General features: G+C 38.7%; 2 protein-coding genes across 5 annotated transcripts in view; one reads left to right on the top strand and one right to left on the bottom strand.

The window, feature by feature from the left end:
• The window catches only part of LOC103398580 (adhesion G protein-coupled receptor F5-like), a 43,915-nt gene that overhangs the window by 24,299 nt on the left and 3,499 nt on the right, over positions 1–16,117 (top strand). For 2 of the 4 annotated variants that reach the window (XM_017030799.2, XM_017030798.2), the window contains exons 5-25: positions 5,707–5,869; positions 7,066–7,169; positions 7,636–7,687; positions 8,353–8,514; positions 8,644–8,817; positions 8,919–8,942; positions 9,324–9,353; positions 9,436–9,591; positions 9,689–9,859; positions 10,481–10,513; positions 10,682–10,846; positions 10,935–11,023; positions 11,128–11,189; positions 11,948–12,069; positions 12,168–12,380; positions 12,788–12,982; positions 13,281–13,415; positions 13,511–13,692; positions 13,909–14,085; positions 14,488–15,873; positions 15,964–16,005. In XM_017030799.2, coding sequence (XP_016886288.1) covers positions 7,068–7,169; positions 7,636–7,687; positions 8,353–8,514; positions 8,644–8,817; positions 8,919–8,942; positions 9,324–9,353; positions 9,436–9,591; positions 9,689–9,859; positions 10,481–10,513; positions 10,682–10,846; positions 10,935–11,023; positions 11,128–11,189; positions 11,948–12,069; positions 12,168–12,380; positions 12,788–12,982; positions 13,281–13,415; positions 13,511–13,692; positions 13,909–14,085; positions 14,488–15,873; positions 15,964–16,005 — 3,672 coding nt within the window. In that variant the 5' untranslated portion in view covers positions 5,707–5,869; positions 7,066–7,067. Of the gene's footprint in view, positions 1–5,706; positions 5,870–7,065; positions 7,170–7,635; positions 7,688–8,352; positions 8,515–8,643; positions 8,818–8,918; positions 8,943–9,323; positions 9,354–9,435; positions 9,592–9,688; positions 9,860–10,480; positions 10,515–10,681; positions 10,847–10,934; positions 11,024–11,127; positions 11,190–11,947; positions 12,070–12,167; positions 12,381–12,787; positions 12,983–13,280; positions 13,416–13,510; positions 13,693–13,908; positions 14,086–14,487; positions 15,874–15,963; positions 16,006–16,117 lie in introns of all 4 variants that reach the window. The other 2 variants (XM_008337243.3, XM_025053681.1) reach the window with 2 other exon arrangements.
• Positions 8–3,505, bottom strand: LOC103398593 (trace amine-associated receptor 1-like). The gene is made up of 2 exons (XM_008337252.3): positions 1,276–3,505; positions 8–1,216 (listed from the first exon to the last, which is right to left on the bottom strand). Exon 2 carries the CDS (start codon positions 1,113–1,115, stop codon positions 144–146), a length of 972 nt encoding a protein of 323 aa, XP_008335474.1. The 5' UTR covers positions 1,116–1,216; positions 1,276–3,505; the 3' UTR covers positions 8–143.

The following is a 16,117-nucleotide window of genomic DNA, read 5'->3' as shown; positions in this document are numbered from 1 at the left end:
TACTGTATATATATGTGTGTGTGTTTAAGTATAATCACCAATCACAATTGCTTAGTGTTTCTTAGTACCGTTTTCATCCATATTAAGTTTCTGATCCAAGAGTTAAATACATTTTGAGGTTTGAAGCAGTAAAATGAAATGCTCTAGGACAACTTGGAGTTGGCAAAATCACCTCGAAAGATTTTCCCGCAGATGATCATTCGAAACGCTGCTCTGAACCAGCTGTAAAAGAAAGCGTAGATGAATGGGTTCAGCATTGAATTGGACAGTGTGAGCCAGTTGAGGGCCTCAAACAGCGAAGTAGGTACGGGGTCTTTCTGAAAGTAAGGGGAGCTGGACAGGCAAATGAAGAAGGGCAACCAGCAGAGAAGGAAAACCCCCATGACAGTAGCCAGAGTCTTCGTGGCCTTTCTTTCCTTCCTACTCACAGCTGCGCCGCTCTTGGTTGTGTTGTGGATGATCCTGGCCTGTCTCTGCGCAACAATCAATATCTTCAAGTAGATGCAGAGCATTATGACCACCGGCATATAAAATGAAAAAAAAGGCGAAAAACTGGTTACAACAAAAATGTGGGCGAAACACTCCTCCCCACATTCTTGACTGTGCATTTCAACGACCAAGTAAATGATTCCAATGATTGCGGACAGAGACCAGCAGAACGTGACCATGATCAGAACGACACGTTGGTTGATCTTAGACCTGTACGTGAGAGGCTGACACACCGCGTAGTATCGGTCTACAGAAATACAGCACAGGTTCAAAATGGAGCAGGTGCTCAGCGATACGTCGAAACTGCCTCGCACCTGGCACGCCAAGTTGCCGCTGTAGGAGCAGGAGTTGACAAACAGAACCATCGTGAACGGAAAAACCAATAACCCTACAAGCAGGTCCGCCACCGCCAGAGATAGGATGAGGGCGTTTGTTGGAGTATGCAGCTGTTTGAAGTAAAATATGGAGATTATGACGAGAAGATTGCCACATACTGTGATAAATGACACTATACCAAGGAAAACGTACAGTAACAGGCAGAGAACAGATGGTTCAGAGTTGTACGCAGCAGAGCAAGGGTTCATGTCAGCCACCTTGGATCCGTTCATGTTACCTTCCGAGGCCATGTTAGTAAATACAATTTGATAGTGAAACAATAAGACATTTCAGTTCAAAGCGAAACAAATACATATGTCTGCCCAAACCTGTCGAAAATATTGCGCTAAACCTTTACTTGGTTCCGTGCAAACCTTTACTTCCCGTCTGATACACTCATATCGTACAAACCTTTACTTCCCGTCTGATACACTCGTCGTATCACGCCGCAGAGACAACTTTGACTTCACACACCAAAACAGCAGTCCTTGGTTCCGTGTCTCTCCATTTATTCCATTCTCCTTTCAGCCTCGTCCAATCATAAGTGAGAGTTTAATTGTACAGCTACCCAACTGAGTCTGCGCGCAACGTGTGTGTGTTGTCTTGACCAGTTATTTAAAATATTGACATATTTATTATTAGCTATTATTGTTGGACATTTTTACATGTAGAGGGTTTTGATTAACAAACAAAAGTAAACAAACAAACAGAGGCAGAAAGAAGGAAAATAAAAGGAAATAAAGAAACGATAAAACTTTAAAAAAGAAAAAAAAAATTAAAATAAGACAGACTTCCAGCAGCAGCCAAGCTCACCATATTAGACACTAGTTTCTTAGACCAAGGTACAATTTTTATTTATTTATTTTTCTGTCTCGGGCCTAGTTTTGGTTGTATTTTTGTTTTCCCCAGGCCTCGATTTCAGTTTATTTCTTCATGTACATTCTGTGAAAGTTGAAGAGTTCCGGCAACTGGACATAAAATTTTCTCAAAAAGTAGTAGTTAAAGGTTGCAATATCTGTAATTTCTTATAAGATTTGTTTTGTTTTTTTAAAAGCTCACTCACTTGTAGTACGTTTGTGTGTGTTTTTGTTTTGTATATTATGAAAACCTTTTGTTTTTTAACAGGGTTGTGATAGTTAGCTGGCTAATAATGATTTTCTTTTGCTATGTTAGCGAACTGGCTAGTAATCCGTTTTGGTTTTCCTTGGTTTTGTTAGCTAACTGGCTAACACTGTATTTTCATAAACGTATGACTTTATCCTTGTATACTTATGACTTTATTTTTTAGAAACATATGATTGTATATTTGCTAATATACGACTTTCAACGTAAGATCAACAGTGATTTGATCCTCGTAAACTTACATCTTCATTCGAGTGATTTTTTTTTTTTTTAATTCTTTAATGTCCCCTTAAACAAGACATTTTTTCATAAATCTGCAGCTTAACTTTCTCTTTTTACTCAATCTAGCCCTTATATGCAACTAATATATTTATGACCATAAGCTGGGTAAAAGTCCAGGGCAAACTATGGCCCGGGGGGCGATATGCGGCCCGTTCAACTTTTTAATCCGGCCCGCCAAACTTGTTCAAATTACATTATTGATTTATATTATCATTATATTTCTGCCTTTTCCCTGCAATACCCGCATTTCCCCATTGAATGGTGTAGTACCGGCATAAAGCATTTGAGCCTTTATGCATGACTTACATGCCATGTGTTTTAGTTCACACGAACGCTCCATCTGTCTGCTCCTGACCCGGCCCCCCTGTTCAATTTTAGGACCCGTCTGGTATAACATATAATGTTGTTGCATGATATAAGTTGCATCCATACATAATACACAGCTTTGATGTACCTGAGAAAACACAAGGACTTAACTTAATGAAAAAGTGTCTCCTCAAATTTGTGTTTAAAACAGTGAATATTTGTGTACTCGTTTTTCTGAGACTAGTATCTTGAGTTGTACTACCCAGTGATGTATATTTAACTTTGAAGTTTTAAAGTTGTATGAAGAATGAACTTCTTAATTATGTCTCCAGTTAAATGGCGACAACAACCCTTCAATTAGAGGTGCAAATGTTCGGTGTGACTTACACACACACACACACACCACAGACCTCATTATACCCTTCCACTTTATCACACCTTTTTAGCATTGGGACATTTTGTTTTCCAGTGATAACAAACCCTAACGACTTGACAGCTCCTAATGAGTTGAACAACGGAACAAAACACGTCAACAAGTCGTAAACAAGAAAGCTGAGAAAAGTATTTTGCATGGGAATATGTTTTGGTTTTTTTTTTTTTATCTATGAATACTTCAGTTGTTCCTCTTGTGTGTTAATTACTGGTTCAGTCTGTGCGGAACGCTTTTGTTTGCATCATTTTGTTTGTTTTGTTAGGTGGTCATGAGCCGCAGGTGTCCCTGTTCTGCGTTGTGTAGTAGTTTAAATAAGTTGACGCACAAATAATGGGAAAACAAAGATGTTTTTGGTGTTGCAAAATATTAAAATATGATACCTAATGTTTTTTTTAAAGATTAAACAAGACACATTTTCTGATATTATTATATGTGTCTTTATATATTGCGCCATAGAAATAATACACAAATTATTTTAGTAAAATCCAATACAGTGCACCTTCAACACTTAAAGTAATTGGATTTTTTTTTTTTTTCTCAGTTATCGGGAATAGCTTTCCAATGCATTAAGATCGATCACTCATTAAGAAATGTTTTTTTTAAATGATGTAAAGCTATAATATGTATTTATCCATGTACTTGTAGGTATAATTAAAAATATATTTTTTATATACAGACTATAGGTATAAATTAAGGACTTGATATATGGAGGTTCTCGGTTTATGACGTCACTGTTATGCGCAAGACAGCTTTGTTTACATTTGCCTGTTGCGCACCATACATTAGGTTGTGCAAATGTTTTCGTTTGTGTCAGGTTACCACTGTGTTAACGTCGCCGAGTGACATAGGTACAACCGTGCGAATTCTGCCTTACGTCGACTTAAGTCAAGGACCTCCCCCTGTGCGCCCAAATTAGGAGACAGGAACTAGTTTGCCACTGCGTCACTTCCTGCTTCCTTTTGATTAGAATTCCATCCCATCATATCAAGTCTTTCAAAGGGTGATCTTTCTGTGCGCTAACACTAATCCTGCTAACATCGGACGACCCTATCGTATGTTACTAGTACCAGGTTTTTTATTCCCTCTGTCCTGACTATTTTTGTATCATGCGTTGCGGGAAACTTGTTTGACTGAGTTTGAATTACGTAACTAATTCATTCAAGTAATGATGGTGCACTAAATATAGTTACATTTATCAGCGTAATGTGAATGTGTTAACAAATACTTGTCTACTGTCTACTCTAGGTTAACATAAAAATGATGGTACAACATGATGTTATCTGTCTATCTATAATATCTGTCTGTCTGTCTATCTCTCTATAGCACGTGTCAAACTCAAGGCCCGGGGGCCCAAATGTGGCTCGCCAAATCATTTTGTCCGGCCCACAGAAGTTTAAAAAGTATTTAGTATTATGCCTTATATTTTCGGTTTCGTGCCTGGCCTTCAGTTGGAACAACGTGGTTGTTTGCTTTTATTTCACTTTTCAATTTAGAAAAAAAAAGACAGTCTTGGGTGTGGTCCAGCCATTTTGTTAAACGCAGGAATGTAACTTCCCCATCAATTTATTTGTTTTAAATGCCATTTCAAATGTGTGCCATAGGGCACATTTCCAGGAGTCATTCAGCGGGCAATCCCCGTGTGACTTCCAGTAAAGAGCGAGAAACTGGACTGACGAGAAGAAGAGCAACACGATACATCGCTGTGTATTTTATATTTGTCATAACAAACGCAGTGTGAAAGGGACTACATGCCTGATGGCTGTGTCCTTTAAAAAATGTTTTTGTTCAGTGTAAGTCTAATGCTTTATTGTATTGTATGACTGACAGTTGAATCATATACGTAAAATAATAAGATGTGAGCGTTACAGACGGGCTAGATCAGATCGGATAAAATGCTTTTATTGTTTCCTGCGCCATCTATTGGGGAAACGTGGGCATTGCAGGGAAAAGGCAGAAGTATAAATGAATTATATAATTTGGTAAAGTTTGGCAGGACGGATTAAAAAGCTGAACGGGCCGCATCCGGTCCCCGGGCCTTAGTTTGCCCATGCCTGGGCTTAGAGAAAGTGTGAGCATACCTTTGTTATTTTGTGTCGGGGCGGGGTTACCACATACAGACACAAACGACTATTCACGCTCACATTCATAACTCTGGTCAATTTAGAGTGGCACGTAATCCTCTAATTGAGTGGGACGAAATCCAACGCACACACGTAGAGAACACGCAAACTCACTTGCTTTAAAGCAGTGGTTCTCAATTTTTAATTTCTGTCATGCCCCCCCCTTTGGGGACCGAAATGTTTTCACACTGAAAGTTTTTAGCCGCCGGCTTAATTGAACATGGGGGTCGGGTCAGGAGCAGATAGATGGAGCGTTCATGTAAACTAAGATAAATGACATGTAAAAGTCATGCATAAATGCTAATATGCTTTTCTGTGTCAGATTGAAAAACCAAACGGGCCGCATCCGGCCCCCGGTCCGTAGTTTGCCCATGCCTGCAGTAGCCTAACAATCCAGATTACCATGCTTCAACACTGTACCCTTTAAGCAATGGAAGTCAAGTGAAGAAATCAGTACTCATCAGTGGAAGTCAAGTAAAAAAAACAGTACTCCACACCAGACTGTGACACCATTATCTGTGTGAGTGTAAAAAAAAAAAAAAAAATTTTTTTAACAACGATATCCTGGTTAATCAACAGGTGCGAGAGAATGCTACTGAACTCGCCGGGCGAGGATGTGACTCAGATAAAGCGTTTGAGGAAGCTAAAGTCTTTTCTCAGCTGCCTCGAACCATTACAGACAGAGAAGCCACCATGATCTCCTGACACGTTACCTTTCCGCGGCAGCTAAAGACAACAACAGGTAAATGAACGTCAATAATGAAATTCTTGTTCGTTGCTTAGCTTATCCAACTGATTTAATTTCATCAAAAATGTCAAATTGAATTTAAAAAAAAAACGGTAAAATCTTTTTTAATGCGCTGGCTAGTGTAAAGATGAGTGAATTTTGGCACGGGTTTTAGTTGAACCTCATTGAAATGTACTGGCACTGGACACTGAGGCACTTTCACTTTCCCCTTGGTTCGTTGTGGTGGAGTTCGCAGGTCTTTATGGTGTACATGTATACATGGTGACTTTTCTCTTTAGTGTTAAGATGGTAACAGCGACTTCTAACAGGATGAGAATACGTTCAATTTCACGTGCACGGAGGTGTTTGTTGATAGTGCGTGTTTGTCACAGCACGTTGACTTTTTTTTGTTTTTTAATTCAACTAAAATTAAGACCTGCACTTGCATATGGATTACAGCCAGGGAATCTATATGGACTTTCCACTGTGACGTCTCACTGACTGACGTTTAATTGGAGAAGAATACATACGATTATAATTACTCTTCTCTAAAATTACAATCAAGGGGGCGGGCGGGAATGCCACTTCTTCTTTGATATTGTTACTGCTTAAGTGTTTTATACATTGAATTATTTATTATTACATATTTTTATATGGTTCAATCAAAATGTTCTAAGTGTAAACCCGTCTGCAAGCTGGGTTTCTACCAGAAAGTTACTCCTTTTTTTGAATTGTGGCCATCGGGACCTGCTTCTTCAATGTCAAATATTCTTTCAGTTTTGGGAAACTGGAAAAGAAAATTAGCTAATATTTAAAATTTGGGAAACAAGAAAAAATGTTTTAGCTAATATTTAAAAATTGGGAAACAAGAAAAAAAATTTAGCTAATATTTAAAATTTGGGAAACAAGTAAAAAGAATTTAGCAAATTTTTTTAAATTTTTGTTCCAAAATTTTTTGTTTGCTTTAATTATCAAATTGATCATTTTTGAGGACATTAGAGAAATGACCATAACTAGATCTAGTCTGAAAAGCAAATGGGTTCCACTTCACTGGGAGCATATTTGAATCGTTTTGACATAGTGCTAGGTCAGTAGATTAACGTAGCAAGCTGTCGATTGTTAACATTGAAGATAATTGTTGGACACAAGTAGAGGTGATCTGTTGGTGGGTCAACAATGTAAAATAACTTTCTTTTCTTTTTTTACATTAGGGATGGGGGTGCTTAAGGCAGTGGGGTACGCAGTTTCTCTTCTGGCTATATACTATGGTTTGGTGCATCGAGGATACAGAGAGACTCTTAATGCGTTCCTAAAGGTAAGATTAGTGATTATAATCTATCTTTACAAGTTCACCCCTTTCACCTCTTTTTAAATGTAAATAAAAGAATTAATACAACTATATTACATATGATGGATGATGGAAGATGGATGCCCCTAAAAAGTATATGTAATGAAATATAACTTTCTTCTAGGTACAATTCACTCAATGTGAAATCTGAGCCTGTTTAGTTGAACACAACCCAGAGTATACTTGCAGGAATTGAAGAGACACGCCAACAGTTTTTTTTTCAACCGGGATGTCTGTGTTTTTTTTCCCCTGGTTTTTATTCGACATCTACTCCCATCTAGTGGAAAGTGTCAAAATATTCTTCATGTAACCCTTTTTTTAGTATGCGTTATTTAATCATATGTAAAATTAACTTTCCCGTACGTATGTGAAGTTTTTTTTTTAAAAGCGACAATGAACAGTCCTTGATTTTACACCCGCTCTTCACCTCCAGGATCTGATGGGAACGAACCCGTCACAGGTTACCGTCAGAGAAAAGAGAGCGGGTGAGTCACATCCTAATGGCATCAACTCACAGTATTACCTTGTATTATTACCTTGTAGTTATTATAATTACCTTGTAGCCCCTGATTATTGCAGTACCTACAGTGTACAGTAGTTTGCTATCAGAGTGACAATACTAAGAGCTCGTCACTGTCACAGTTCGATGTGGTTTAACTCAGAATGAAAATATTTGAAAACAGCAGTTTGTCCATTATATGTTTAATTACTTTTTCGATGTGGTTTAACTCAGAATGAAAACATTTGAAAACAGCAGTTTGTCCATTAATAATTTTAGGTCGCGACCCTTAGGTGGGTCGTAAGAGATTTTTTTTTTTTTTTTTTTTGGGTCGTCTCGCATCATGTTTCCCAGGAGTTTATGAATATTGTCTATTGACTTGGGTCACGAAGGTTTGTGACTTTTAAAATATGGGTCACCAGAAAATCAGGTCTAGGTGTATTTTTGTCTAACATTTCTACATTTTGCAACGTGGACACATTTCAAACTCTTCACGCAATTGGACACCAAATCGAGTTCTCACTACCGGTTGCTCAAGTTTTTTTTTTTTTTTTTTTTTTTTTTTTTTGTGCCAAATGAGGAAGTGTCAAACATGTTAGGAATGATGTTTTTTTTTTTGTTTTTTAATATTATTTTTAATATTATTTTCAGATACAGACACAGTGGCCATCGATTTGATCATTGATCTGCAGATCCCGGCACACGTCCTTTTGACGAATGACGTGAATTATTTCAGAAATCTTTTGAGAGGTCTCCCCCTTCCCTACAACATCAACGAGTCCGTAACTGTGATCGACGTGGATCTGACCACAGGTGAGAACTGATTCATGGCGGGGATATAGGCGTCAGTTATTAGCTTTTGGTAAATCTTACCAAAAGTGTTTACTCCGGACTTTGAACTTGGATCATGCAAATGTGAACCGTGTATAAATGTCCACGCAGTGTGCGAACCGAACTCAAGTGAAGATCTTCGGTGTCAGTGTGAGGAGACCTTCGCCTGGTCCTGCGACAAGTGTCAAACCTACGGTTCGTGCTTCAACGCCACCAGTATTAATGGCTCCTGTGACTGCATCAATGCACTTCCTCCAACGGGAGACCTGTGTGAACCGATTCCGAGTAAGCTTCGCCGTGTTGTCCCACAGGGTTTTTTTTTTTTTAATGGCGTTAACAAGGAAATCATGATTAAAAACAATGTGTTTTATCTTGTTCTTCTGCAGATATCACTTGTGTAACAGCTCCAGGTATGAGAAATATTTTCTCTTTTTTTTTTTTCTCTCCTCACATTAGAGTTCCTTACAGTCCTTAATCAGACTGCAATTCCTTGTGAAAAAAAAAATCTTATTGGTCAAAATGTTATTCTGATATTCATTAGTACATTATTTGTGTATGTTATATACATATTATATTATATTACGTAATAATATAATATAGATAATATTATAATATGTTGTATATATTACTAGCATATTAGCATTAGCATATTATATTACTCTCATCAATGATGGACATACCAAGAAAACACATGTATTTTACCATAATAAAAGTCATTACTATGTATTGTTAGTCAAATGAATGCATTTTCATTCATTTTTGAGAAACCTTTATGCTTTTTTTTTTTCCAGAGACAACACCATCACCGCCATCACCAAATGGTATAATCTGCTCCATGTCTGGCTGTTTAAAATGTTGGTGTCTAAGCTGCGTTAAAATTTTCTCTCCCATTTCTCTCAACAGATACGGTGGTCTCTGACCTGATAGTCGACATTCACATCCCGCTCTCCCTCCTCGAGAGTGCTCACCTTGATAACATACGTCTTGTTTTGAATAGCATTGCTTTCCCCTTCTCAGTCAATGACTTTGTAAAGGTGCTCGACGTAAATTTAACCACAGGTCAGTTGTAACTTCTGCATTTCCTGCCTCTTATCGATCACCTACTGATTTGCTGTGCCGCTTGACCGAAAGCGCGTGTTCATTTACGTCTACGCAGCGTGTTCCCCGGACTCGGCTGAAGGTTTTCGGTGTCAGTGCGAGGAGCAGTTCGCCTGGTCCTGTGACCTGTGTCAAACCTACGGCGTGTGCGGCAACAGTACGAGAAGCAATGACAGCTGCGGATGCATCAATGCACTTCCTACCAAAGATCTGTGTGAACCAATTACAAGTAAGCAATACACTGTATAGTCCATTATTAGATTATTATATCATTAGCTCATTATTATATCATTAGCAATCATGCTTACCCTAGCTGAAATGAGCGTAGAAATGTAGTGTAGTGGTGCGTAGTGTTATTAGAACATCTCGCAATATCTGAAATGAGCGTAGAAATGTAGTGTAGCGGTGCATAGTGTTGTTAGAACATCTCGCAATAAGACGTGAGCGTGTATTTAGGGAACGCGATATTTACTGGAGAATGATGTTTATCGGTTGATGAAGCGGTTTTGTTAAGCTAGGCCAGGGTTACTGGACCTGTGCACAGAGCTACGGCCGGATGTAGGGGCGTGGTATGGAAATCCCACGTTGACTGGGATGCACAAACGAAACGCATTTTTTCCGTACCTACGTCAGTTTCTGGATTTTTGCGTACTCCCTTTTTCACGATGAAATCTACGCCCGTTTAGCACATCAGGCCCCAGGTTTTATACTAAGTAAATTGAGTAAGTTGAGATGGTTTTTTTTTTTTTTTGGTGGTGTTTTTTGGTGATTTTTCTAATGTTAAATATTTGGCATGGCTTTAAATGTGATCTTTATTTTTATCCTTGACTTGTGAACTGTTTGTCTACAGGTATAACTCCATGTCCAACCTCAACCCCTTCTGGTAGGTTTGAAAGTTTTTACTTTCCATCGCACTTACACTCATTTAAGATAGAGTTAAAGTTTGTATGAGACGAGCGTAATCAAAACAATGTCGAGGAAAAGAAAAAATCCGATTTAGCAAACACGGAATGAAAGCACAAAATGACTGTTTGCAAATGGGTGTTTTCAGGCACAACAACAACTACTGCTTCACCCACAACAACAACTACATCACTCACAACAACAACAACAACTACTGCTTCACCCACAACAACAACTACGTTATCTACTACTACGACCACGATAAGGACAAAAAGCACAGCACCATTTGTGCCATCAACGGCCCCACCAGAAGGTATTGCATGACGAATGGAGTAGATTGAAGTAGATATTTACTGTGTTTCTGATGGACGTGTACTCTCCTTTAATATCTCTTATCGCAGTAATGGAAGACTCTATATACATGGATATTCAGTATTCACCTGAATACAACAATCCAGAAAATGCAGTACACCAACAAGTTTTGGAAACGGTGAGTATTCCGATTTTCTCTGAGCCCTGTCCATTTTTTTAATCATTAAATGTGTGCAGTAGGAGTCATTTTAACGTGAGATACTGATATCTTTGATCCAACAGATTGAGACCAACAGCAAGGCGAACATTAAAACATTTAAGTCAGCGAAGATCGTACAATTCAGGTATGTTCATTTGCATACATTTTACATATATTACTGTTATCAAAGGTTGACTTACCAAAGAAGTATATTTTTTTCCCTGAATTTTAACCTTAAAATTATTTTATTTCAATTTATAATTTAATTTTTAATGTATTATTATTCTAATTTATCATGTATTTTTGGAGACTTTTCCAGGAAATTATTAGTACAGTATTGTACTTTTATCAATTGTTGATGTACCAAAAAACTATATATATATTAAATTTTTTAATGTATATTATACATATATAAAAATCTTCATTGCTATGCATGTAAGCTAAATGGGTGCATTCTTAGTCATTTTTGAGAAACTTTTATCTTTGTAAACTTTTCTAGGAAATGATTAGTACAGTATGATACTGTTATGAGTGGTTGACATACAAAAATGTATATTTTTCTTCTAAAGTTTAACCACAAAAAAGGGCATTGCATATGTATTTTAAGGCATGTGGGTGCATTTCTATTTATTTTTGAGAAACTTTTTTCAGGAAATTATCAGTGTAGCACATTACTGTTATCAATGATTTTTTTGTTCATCTGTTCATTTTTTTGGTGACATTTAGCTGTACAGTGAAGCGTTCAAACAATCTCCAGGCACAAAAAGAGAAAACACAGGTTCATGGCAGAGGCCCTCGCTGAACAGCAGCAACAACATATACTTATCCTGGTTCTCTTAAAATAAACCTTGGTTTGGTTCTGTGAATACGGTGTTTTAAAATTAATACGTTTCTTTCTCGCAGGAAGGGGAGCACTGTTGTAGATTACACTATCGAAGCGGATACATTACCAGAGACAGAGCGTCAAGCACTGGAGGAAGGAATATTTACACAACTGGCAGAAAGCTACCCAATGATATATCAGAGTAAGTCGGTTCATTTTCATCTGTAAAATGTCACATGATCGATAGCATCGAGGTCAACATTTTTACCTTTTTTTTTTTTTTTTCAATCTTTTTTTCAGGTTCCACGTTCTTACCATTTCAACGTCCCTTTTTGGGAAGACCTGTTACTCTGACCTGTGGTCCAATACCATTGGTCCTAGGATTTACGGGTAGTTGGACCACCGAGTGGAGACGTAACAAGACGCTGATACTTGAAGACAGTGAACACCAAATCACAAAACACAGCAACAGTTCGACTTTAAAAGTGAACCGGTTTTTCATCACAGACACGGGTAATTTGTTCAACATGTTCAATGTATATGTCAAGTTAATCTAATCTAATCTAATCGTGTTACATTAATGCAAAAGCATAAGTGCCACAAAACATTTAGTGAGCGTATACAGTAGTACACTGATCTTTGACCTTTTATGGCATGTGACCCCATTATGACATCACAGAATTCTGGTGACTGATTTGTTTTAATCATGTTCTGTTAGACTGTGTTGCAAATACAGAGTAGCCAGATTAGTACGTGAGGTCATGACCCCTAGGTTGAAAGAGTTATTCTACCAAATTGCAGTTGTTGTTTTTTTTCACTAGATGGTGCTGTTTGCCAGTATCTGTGGTAACAATAACTTATTAGCAACTGTTATGAATGAAATTAATATATATATATATATATTTGAATTGCAATTTCAGGAGACTATGAGTGCAGGCTGAAAGAGAAACACATTTTCCGCCAGATATCAAACGGAATTCTCTCTGCCAAACGTACGCCCGACATTCAGGTGACACCTGTGCGACAAAAGGTGATGTGTGAGCCTGGGAAGACCGTGTCACTGGAGTGTAGTGTCAAAAGTCCCTACAAGGTCAAGTTTAAAGACCTTCCTGTAGGTAAGGATTTCGAACAATAACAACGTACAAATTGAATCGCATTTTACATGTGTTAGAAAAGTTATAAAGTATTTGAAGAAAAAAAAATCCCTGAGAGAAGGTGGGGGCAAATATTCCTAAATTTCTGGTTCGATTCATTTCTTTTAGTCAAGAAAAAAAAAGTATTTAAATCTATTTGAAATATTTCTAAATAACATTTATATATATTTTTATTTATTTTTTCACCATGGGATGTAAATGTTTGTTCTCTTATTATTAGTGCATTAACTTGTTGTTTCTATGTCTTTTTTGTGTCCAGAGCCAGGACTTTCGATCAAGCATGTACACACGGTTGGTGCAAACTGCTTGACCTCAACCGTGAAATTTGTTTGTCAAGAAGTCACTTATCCAACCCTATTCAACAAGACCATAACGCTTGATCTCGTCAAAGGGTGTAAGTGTAAATCCAACATGTACACAGCCTTCAATACACACCTCCTTAAATTACTGTATGCACTCACGTCCAAGCTCGTTTCCTTGTTCCTTTAGCCTTTCTTTGCGTCGGCAACGATGATTATGGAGTTGGAGACTTGGGCGACAGGGCTTTTGTTTCATGCAAAGAAAACGAGGTGGGAGAAAAAATAGCAGAGTGCCAGAAAAATGGAAGCTGGATCATTGTAGAAGACGACTGCGTCCTGAAACCCATTCAAGAGCTGCTTGATCAATCGGAGGTGAGTGTCTGTGCCAGCATGTACAGCAACAGCACCAGGGCTGAAAATGTCACGTTAGATAATATGGCAATAAAACTATTTAGAGTGAAATAAAATTGAAAAATATACTTTTATTATAATTATTTTTTTTAATGTAAATGTGAATTTATACAGTGGAACAGAAAGTGAGCAGAGCTTTTCCATCAATAGTTAACTGTGAATTTCTCTCTTTGACAGCATTTGAATAACAATTCACTGCCTGAATTCCTGGAGGAACTCAGCATCACTACTGTCACCTTTAGAAAGGAAGTGGTTGAATCCCCAAACAACATTGATTCCATTGTTAGTATCCTCGACAATGTTGCCAACATTGTACAATCTAAGAATATTGAAATAGGGCAACCTTTAATGGAGGTATGTACCATGCATGTTTTGTATGATTGTACAGTTTGAATACATGATATGTATTTTACCGTGTGGAAATGTTGAAAAAAATGTGAGTAAATCAACCAGATTTATCTGATGTGATACATCCCCCATTTTAAAGATCGATCAAATCTAATCTAATTATATTGTAATCCCAATATAAAATGGAAAGCACATAATGTATAATCTAAATCACTGTTTCTCAAAGACTGGGTTGCGACTCCCAGGTGGGTCGCAAGAGTTTTTATTTTTGGGGTCGTCTAGCATCATGAGTTTACGAATAATGTCTACTGATTTATGACGCAAAAGTTTGTGAATTTTAAAATGTGTGTCCCCAGAAAATACGTTTGGGAAACACTGATCTAAATTTCTACTTTCCTTTGAATCCAGGACATCCTTGAGACTGCCGGTGTCCTCACCACGGATGAAGCAAGGGAGTCCTGGGAGACTATTAACAGCGATATGTCAGCTAACAGCTCGCTACGAGCAAGTAACCGCACCTTCAACGGCTCCAGCTCATTTTTGCGTTCACTCGAGCTCATCACGAGTCACCTCAACAATCAGTCTTTCAATATTGAAACCCCTTTTATTACCCTAAATAAGACAACTTTCACGGACTCATTGATGGAGACGTTTAGTGCCAACTCCAGCTCTTCAGTGGGAGTATACATACCTGAGGCATCCGGCGGTGTCAAAGAAATCACGATCATCACCTTTTCCTCACTGGATAATGTTCTCCCTGCGAGAGACAAAGACAACACGTCTTCCAACGTCATTAACGGCGATGTCGTGCTCATCCAGTCACAAGGCAGTATCGATAACATTTCCCTCACATTTGATGTCTTCAATAACACTCTAAATGCACCTCAGTGTGTTTACTGGAACTTCAGTCTTTTCAATGGTCTCGGGGGCTGGGACGACCAGGGCTGCAAGTTGACGTACGACATCAACGACACCGTCACTTGTACCTGCAACCACTTGACCTCATTCTCCATTCTGATGTCACCCATCACCATAGACCTCCCTGCCTTGGACTACATAACCTACATAGGAGTGGGCATTTCCATGCTCTCCCTGGTGATATGTCTCATCATCGAGGCCATCATCTGGAGGAAGATCAGAGGAAATAACACCGCTTACCTTCGCCACGTGTCCATCGTTAACATCGCAGTGTCGCTCCTGATTGCCAACATATGGTTCATTATCGGAGCAGCCATCTCGGATTCCGACGTCAGGAACCCTCCGGCGTGCACAGCCGCTACCTTTTTCATCCATCTGTTCTACCTCGCCCTGTTTTTCTGGATGCTAGCGTCAGCCCTGCTCTTACTCTACCGCATAGTCAGCGACTTTGGAGGGAGCCTGTCTAAAGCATCTCTGCTGGCTATCGGCTTCGTTTTAGGATATGGCGTCCCTCTCCTGATTGCCATAATCACCATAGCTGTCACTGCGCCAGTGGACACGTACACTAGAGAGAGTGGCGTTTGCTGGCTCAACTGGAACAAGTCCAAAGCCCTACTGGCGTTTGTAATCCCCGCTCTGCTCATAGTGGCGATCAACTTCATCATCCTGCTCTTGGTGCTGTATAAAATGTTGAGAAGAAGAGCAGTGCCAGACGCCGCCCATCCTGCTGAGAGGAACGCCCTAGTGGTCATCGCAAGGACTCTGGCCTTCCTCACACCGTTCTTTGGATTGACATGGGGTCTGGGTGTTGGAACGATGACAAATCCAAACAACATAGGAATCCATATTTCATTTGCATTCTTCAATTCCCTGCAGGTACAAACACGGAGGATTAGCAGATGATGTAATTACACTTGTTCTCTGGATTGTTAATCGTATCTAATTGATTTTTATGTGTCTACGTAGGGTTTCTTCATATTGGTATTCGGAACACTGCTGGACAAACAGGTACGTCTGACTCACTGGTCTATGGAAGGTCTACTGTTCAGTACAAAGTACACATTGTTCGTTATTGTTATTGTTCCGTTACCTATCCCTATTTATACCTTCTACGTGCAGC

The sequence above is a fragment of the Cynoglossus semilaevis genome, unplaced genomic scaffold (assembly GCF_000523025.1).
Source record: "Cynoglossus semilaevis isolate Cse_v1.0 unplaced genomic scaffold, Cse_v1.0 scaffold476, whole genome shotgun sequence".
NCBI lineage: Eukaryota > Metazoa > Chordata > Actinopteri > Pleuronectiformes > Cynoglossidae > Cynoglossus > Cynoglossus semilaevis.
Note: the sequence above shows the minus strand (reverse complement) of the source record. Positions and strands in the feature narration are given on the sequence as shown.

Coding starts and splice junctions, on each gene's coding strand:
- LOC103398593 (XM_008337252.3), bottom strand. CDS start 1,115: ATGGCCTCGGAAGGTAACATGAACGGATCCAAGGTGGCTGACATGAAC.